This window comes from Oryzias melastigma, linkage group LG2 (genome assembly GCF_002922805.2).
Source record: "Oryzias melastigma strain HK-1 linkage group LG2, ASM292280v2, whole genome shotgun sequence".
In the NCBI taxonomy this organism is placed as follows: domain Eukaryota; kingdom Metazoa; phylum Chordata; class Actinopteri; order Beloniformes; family Adrianichthyidae; genus Oryzias; species Oryzias melastigma.
Genome location: NC_050513.1, coordinates 20,616,727 through 20,624,182, shown reverse-complemented (window position 1 = coordinate 20,624,182; position 7,456 = coordinate 20,616,727). Strand labels below are relative to the sequence as shown.

Sequence of the window (7,456 nt, the reverse complement as noted above, 5' to 3'; positions counted from 1 at the left end):
CCTCATTGTTGCTCACTGCGGTCGAAGGAGCGCTCAGTGAGTTTCTGTGTTTGCTCAGACGCACAAAAAATTAGAGGGAACATTGCTGAAGACCCATGTGTGGGCCCTTGTGACCCGTACCTGTGACCAGGATGTCTGCTGAACAAACTGTTAAGGGTCATCAAGACCCTTGTGTGGCCTCATGTGACCCGTACCTGTGACCAGGATGTCTGCTGAACAAAATGTTAGGGGTCATGAGGACCCTTGTGTGGCCCCTTGTGACCCGTACCTGTGACCAGGACGTCGGATGAACAAACTGTTAGGGGTCATGAGGACCCTTGTGTGGCCCCATGTACCCTTTAACCCGTCACCAGCCTCACGGACGCTGTCTGTGCTCTGTCTCCTCTCCAGTGTCTGGTGTTCGAGGACGCTCCCAACGGGGTGAAGGCCGCGCTGGCTGCTGGGATGCAGGTGGTGATGGTCCCCGACCCAAACCTGGACCCCAGCCTGACCCTGGAGGCCACGCTGCGGCTCGGGAGCATGGAGGACTTTGAGCCCCAGCTCTTCGGCCTGCCGGCGTTCGACTGAGTCATAGAGGGGAGAGAAGATCCTAAGAGCTGCTTCTTCAGGATTTGAAACTCCTGCATGTCCACTTCAGGACATCTGTCTGATGAGAGTTCATGAATGAGGTTTACAAACAGATGGTCCACCTGCAGAGCTCAGAAGATCCTCACATACATTGTTGGAGACTCCTCCCACTCTGCTGGTCTTCAGGCGCGTCTGGAATGAAGTTGAGCCCGTCTCTGATGACACAGACGTCACCTTAAAGTCACCAACAGTTCATCTACTGGATCTAGAAGTCGAGTCAGAGTGACTGCACTTGAATCTTCTACATGTGAATAAAAGGTGTTTTCATCATGTCTTTGACGATCAATGCTCTAAAAATGATCAAAGTCCTCTGATAAAACTCTTTGAACAAGTTCTTGTAGCATTTCTCTGATACAGGACGTTTATGAAGACAACTAAATATCTCTTTTTCCAAATGAAAAAATGCTGTTTGAAAAAGATCGTATTTGTGGCGTAGAAATTACGATGGGCGGAGCCAAAAGCTCTCTGCTCCAAACTATCTAAATACGCGGTTAGCCCAACTTCCTTTGCTACTGTTTGCTAGCACATGTCCACCAGCTTAGTACCAGATGTCAAAACGGTACAAATGTCATTGTTTGGACACAAAACAGAAACGGTTTATTTTACTGCTAGCAACCTAGCAAAGGTGGGTATGGACCACTAACATGTCAGGAGACTGCGCTTGGTTTATCTGAATAAAGGATTCAAAGGATTTATATTGTCAGACCAATGGACAAGTTAATGTCACTGGCAGAGATTGGAAAAAACGGACGTCATCAGCGTCATCGTCGTGTTTGCTCACCAGATAAACTAGAGTTTGTTTTAGCATTAGCGGTCTTTGTTTTTACGTGTTACTAAAAACATGAGAGTTAGCGTAGATAACGTAGCATTTGTTTTATCATAGCATTTGTTTTATCATAGCATTTGTTTTAGCGTTAGCTGTCCTTTTAATGTGTTACTAAAAAGGATGACAGTTAGCATAGCTAAAGTAGCTTTAGTTTTAGCGTTAGCTGTCTTTGTTTTTAAGGTATTACTAAAAAACATGGGAGTTAGCATAGCTAAAGTAGCTTTAGTTTTAGCGTTAGCTGTCTTTGTTTTTAAGGTATTACTAAAAAACATGAGAGTTAGCATAGCTAAAGTAGCATTAGTTTTAGCGTTAGCTGTCTTTGTTTTTACGTGTTACTTAAAAACATGAGAGTTAGCGTAGCTAAAGTAGCATTAGTTTTAGCGTTAGCTGTCTTTGTTTTTAAGGTATTACTAAAAAACATGAGAGTTAGCATAGCTAAAGTAGCATTTGTTTTAGCGTTAGCTGTCTTTGTTTTTACGTGTTACTTAAAAACATGAGAGTTAGCGTAGCTAAAGTAGCATTAGTTTAAGCGTTAGCTGTCTTTGTTTTTACATGTTACTAAAAAAACATGAGAGTTAGCATAGCTAAAGTAGCATTTGTTTTAGCCTTAGCTGTCTTTGTTTTTACGTGTTAATAAAAAACATGAGAGTTAGCGTAGCTAAAGTAGCTTTAGTTTTAGCGTTAGCTGTCTTTGTTTTTACGTGTTACTAAAAAAACATGAGAGTTAGCATAGCTAAAGTAGCATTTGTTTTAGCGTTAGCTGTCTTTGTTTTTACGTGTTACTAAAAAAACATGAGAGTTAGCATAGCTAAAGTAGCATTTGTTTTAGCCTTAGCTGTCTTTGTTTTTACATGTTACTAAAAAACATGGGAGTTAGCGTAGCTAAAGTAGCTTTAGTTTTAGCGTTAGCTGTCTTTGTTTTTACGTGTTACTAAAAAACATGGGAGTTAGCGTAGCTAAAGTAGCTAATCCAGCTTCATTCTGAGTTTGGCGAGTTACTCCGCATGCTCCTGGAGTTTGCCGGGATAGCGGTATTGCCGTACATCGCTACCTAATCCAAGTCCCTGATTGGTCAAAGTTTGACCACATTTGGATGATAACCCGTCTGACGGCCATGTGTTTGTGTGTAGTTCTGAGAAATGTTGGTAAAAACGACGCGTGAACACTAGAGCTGTGCACGCAGCAGCATGACATGCACGTTTGTGTGGAGTTTTCATTGATGGTGGTCGGTGTCAATGAACCTTTAGGTTGGGGTGTGAGGGGCCGTAAGCTAGCAGGAGAGAGTGTAAACAAACTCAGAGGGGAATTACTAATGAACTGCTGCTGCTCTGCAGAAACTATGTCCTAGAAAAGGTTCTGAGATGTCTGCAGCTCCAACCATGACTCAGCAGAATTTTTCCCGGGTTTGTGCTGCTGCTTTGATCTTTTTAGCGTTCCAATGAAGGATGGCGGCGCAGCATTCGCCTCTACAGCCTCAGTGTGGACGCTGAAACTCCGCTCACCTTTCATCTGCTGCATTTTAACCATGGGGGGTGGAGGGAAGTGCTGGATTTGGTCCGTTTCCTCCATGTCCGTCCTGCCTTTCATCCTCAGAAGACTCCTTCACGGCTGACCGCTCTGAGCGCGCCTGTCCTGGCTTTGCTGTAAATGTCATTTCTGATGGAGCTGCAGCTTCTTCTTACTCCAGTTTGTGTTTGGAAAACTGATGAGCGGACCTTTTCCAGACCCGTCCTCTGAAGATTTTCACTCCTGTGTTTCAGCAACAGGCTGACATCAGAGAAGAATGGATGGTGATGAGGCAGAAAGAAGTTTCCGGGAGAGGAGTCTTTATGTCGACGTCAGAGCTCAGCGTCACAGAGACACAACAGATTCCATCTCTGAGGCTTCATCACAACTCAAACACGTAATCCGGTTAATAGATTACGTGATAAGCAGAGCTAAAACTATGTTTGAATTATTACAGCATCCTATAAAGAGTCAAAACCAGCTGATTCCTGATGTAGCGCTCAAGGCTAGTCATGGGTTTTCTGGAACAATGCTAACTGAAATGCTGTTTACTAATAGAGTAAGATGGATTTAGAACTATACCACAGTCTGGGGGGAATACTCCACCCTGATTGGCTGCTGGGTGTGGATTAAAAAATGATCATCTACAGTGGTGATGCACACCGTAGAAAGTAGTTCCGGTCACACAGCCCAAATGTTATGTATCACTACATCGGTCTTAACGCCAGTTGGAAACCACATCCCACCTTCCTTAGTTCGGTGTTGGCTCTGCAGACGTTACCATGACAACGTCCCGCCTGTGTGTCAGTCCGCTTTTTGTGAAGATTAGAGATTAAAGATTAAAGTTAATTGAATTCTAGTGTCTTTTGGGCGTGACTGGTACAGGATAACGCTCTTCAAGGAAAAGCGTCCATGTTGTCCGTTAATTTCTGATAATGCACACTCTGAAGGGCATTATCACTTACCTAAACGTTGCTACACACTCAAAATGAAATACTGATAAAATGAGCCAACAAAAGTAATAGATGTCTAGATTAGGGCTAAAAGCAACAACAGAAAAAGATCTCTAAAATACTTCATCAGTGCGTGATGCTAGCTAAACAAGCTTTAGCATTAATGGAGCCGTTTTGACAGGAACGTCATAAAAGAAAGATAAACCAACACTTTTTTCAAAATGGCAGCTTTTCTTGTCTTTTATTTCCATAGCAACCATTTGATGTTTTGGTGGTCTGGGGGTGGCGAACAGATTTATGTTGGTTTCAGAAGAATTGGCAAAAGTAAATATTTTGGTTTCCATAGCAACAGAGGTTTCTTGGTAACCACATCCACATTCCTAATGACTATATCATCAAACAAACGACTTCCACACACATGTTCACAACTTTCTGGTAAGAAAGAGAGAAGAATAGAAAAACACCGTTCAGACTGAACATTTGTCTCAAAGACGCTCCAGAATTGAGGATGAAACACGTCTTTGTAATATGGAGTTTATGTTTGAAGAGGGATTTTCATAAATCCAAGATGGCAGCCTCGTCCTGAGGTCAAAGGTCAATGAGGTCATTGAGTTAAGTCCATGTGTGAGCGCCACAATCACATGACTGTTTTTGTTTCGTTCATGAGTCTGAACATTGTTATCCCATCAGAGCCTTTGGCCCCAGTCATTGTTTTATGGTTCCTCCCCTTGTGATGTCATCATGGGGGGCGTGTCCAGAACAGAAGGAAACTCGACCATATCCAACACTTAATCCTCTCAGCTCTGGAAAAGGATCAAAGCTGTACGAAGGCTGATGGTGGTTTAATATTTTCTTTTCTGATAACCCCACCCCCCGACCCGCTTCCCGTGCTCATCAGGACGTCAGAGCTCAACGCCGTTCCTGTGCTGATGGAGCTGAGGAAGAGGAGTCACAATGGAACATCCTCCACCTGCAGGACCAGAGAAGCCTCAGTGTTTTAAGGCGGCACAATTTAAGATGGATTTCTGTGTTCCTGAGAGCAAACAAGGACATTCCTCAAGCCAGCATATCTCTGCAGAACAGACCGCCGCAGGAACGCCACGATGAAGACCAAATCTGATGAAGAAACGGGGGCTGGAGGCCTCTCTGTCTTCTGCTGCCAGAGCTCTGCTACCTCCACTCGTCCAGGAGAGGAAGATACGTGCAGACTCGGACCTCCTTCATGTGTCAACATGGAAACGCTGTACTGCTTGCTGCTGATTACCTGGACCAGGTGAGTTCATTAGATCAGAGTGTGGAGACATCTGACTGAACTAATCAGCAGCTAGCAGGGCTTGGAGATCTGGAAAACAGGCAGGGTGGCGGCTCTCGAGGACCTGGAATGAGGAACTTCTCTAGAGGATCCTCCGATTTCATGTCATGTGCTGGGCACTCTCTAAGGATTATGGGTAAACTGCTTTCATTGGGCTGATCATAACCTGTGGATCCTGATGACCCCTGAACGTGTTTGTGATCTTTCCGCTCCTTTCTTGGGTTCTGATGGAATGAAAGAACTTGTGAAACATTCCTGACGGTTTCCCGATTCCCTCTGTTCCACCAGAATCTAATGGATCCAGAATCTATCATCAGAACTGGACTGGTTCAGCTCCAGAACCTATAGATCCACTGGACTCGTGCTGTGCTGGTGGTACATACAGAAAACTCTAGGATTTCATCAAAGCATTCCCTGATTCCCGGCGGGATTTCCTCGGACGTTTGGGCTCTGAAGGTGCGGCGGTTGAGGCTAAACGCCGTCAGAGGCGTAGCGTTGAATTATTTGTAATTTATCATCCACTTCCTGCTCACATCCCAGACTTTTAGCGGGCCTTTGATCATGGACCGGATGAATTATTCATGACTTTCTGCGCTCCGTCGGAGCGCGGACGGTTCATGAAGGAAGGATCGGAGAGGCCGGCGTGCACGAGCGTGCTAGTTGTTCTATAATTGATGCTCCACTTTAGCTGTCAGTCGGCGCCGCTCACGTTGTCTCCGTCTCCTCCGTCCGGTCTTCTCATGGAGAATCGGACAGGAGAACGGCGTCTTCTTAGAAAGCCTTTCATCCAGAGTCCGGAGGTGTCCGGAGGTGTCCGGAGGAGGCCGGCGGAAGCAGAACTTTTCCAGTTTCCAGCCTCAAAGCCTTCCTGGCGGAGGTCATGTGACCTGCAGGCTTGTTTTGGAGACTCCGGTCTGTTCTCCTGGTGGACTCCAGTCTTTTTCTGGACCCCCACAGACCAAGAACCGCTTCTGGTGCAGTTCGTGTCCATGCAAAGACTCATGGGACGCTCGTATCTGAAGTCCTTTTTCTAAACCCAGTGGATCCCCTCTGTGGTGTTGCTGGAGCCTATCCTCCTCATGTTTGTTTGTTTCTCTGTTGCATTTTCTACTGCATTCCGTTTGTTTGTTGCTCTTCTAGTTACAGAGTAATCTATTACTTGAAGGGATGCAGTCCCGAATGATGGATGAATCCTTTCAGACGAGGTATCGTTGACGTTTCATTTTCCCTCACAGACTGAATATTTTCTGTGAGTGTCGATATGATAAAGTTCTCCCTGTCACCAGAACCAGAACCTCCCGTGACAGGCTCCTCCCCCTCCTCCGTCATTCTACCTGAAAGGTCTTAGCATCCCTCACCCGAACAAAGGGCCGCACAAACGAGCCGTCAGAGCCGGACTTTGTCTCTGCGGTGATCCATGGCGTGCTGACTCAGCCCCCGACACCCCCTCACTGGGGGGGCGGGGTTTACTGCCAACCTTTTCTCTGAAGACAAAGCTCCTCTTTCAGCCTGGAGCTTTCCGAGATCTACGGACCAGAATTGATCCAGCAGTTCCAACTGCTGCTCTCTGGGGGGCGCTGTCGTCTGGAGGGAGTCCTGGTCAGAAGGAGGAAGAAGAGGAGCGTGGGGTTCTGCTGATCCTCTGATGAAGCTCCTGCAGCTGGACCGTCTGTGTTCACACTGAAGTGGACCGCAGCCGTCGTCCATATCATCAGGACCGTAACCATGGCAATGGGGATGGAGCTCTCTGATGCTCTGCTGTCCGTCTCCTCCAGGGCTTGTCTGCAGATGTTTGAGAGGTTTTCCAGGAAATCCCCCCCCCCCCCTTATATAAGGCCTTTAGCAGGTAAGAGGGGTCTGCTGCTTCCTCTTAGAGAGGGGGGGTAATGTTCCTCGTGTCATGTGACCGGTACCTGAGAGCTTTAATGGGTCTCGGCGCTGGGGGAGAACAAGCAGGAAGCAGGGCTGCCCCCCCCCCAGGGGGTAGAGTGTGGGTAGGCTGCATGAATCCCCAACACGGAAAACCTCTTATTGAAGTGCTGGAGGAGGAACAGGAGGGAAGCACGAGGGAGGTCTAATCATGGGTTGACAACCAGACCTGAACCAGCCTCTGCAGAACTCTCTACTGGTCCTCCTGCTGGCTTCACAGAGTCTCTAGAACCCGTCTGTCCGTCACCCCCTTCCTCAGAATGAGGTGACAGGTTGTTATACCTGGACAGGTGAAACTGAAGT

The 7,456-nt window shown here is 46.6% G+C and overlaps 1 protein-coding gene across 1 annotated transcript in view; it reads left to right on the top strand.

The window, feature by feature from the left end:
• Window positions 1-899, top strand: part of LOC112140222 (pseudouridine 5'-phosphatase) — a 17,459-nt gene extending 16,560 nt beyond the window's left edge. Inside the window, exon 4 of the mRNA XM_024263133.2 lies at window positions 391-899. Within this exon, the coding sequence (XP_024118901.1) occupies window positions 391-567 (177 nt within the window). The 3' untranslated portion in view covers window positions 568-899. The remainder of the gene's footprint in view (window positions 1-390) is intronic.
• The last annotated feature ends 6,557 nt before the right edge of the window (window positions 900-7,456 follow it).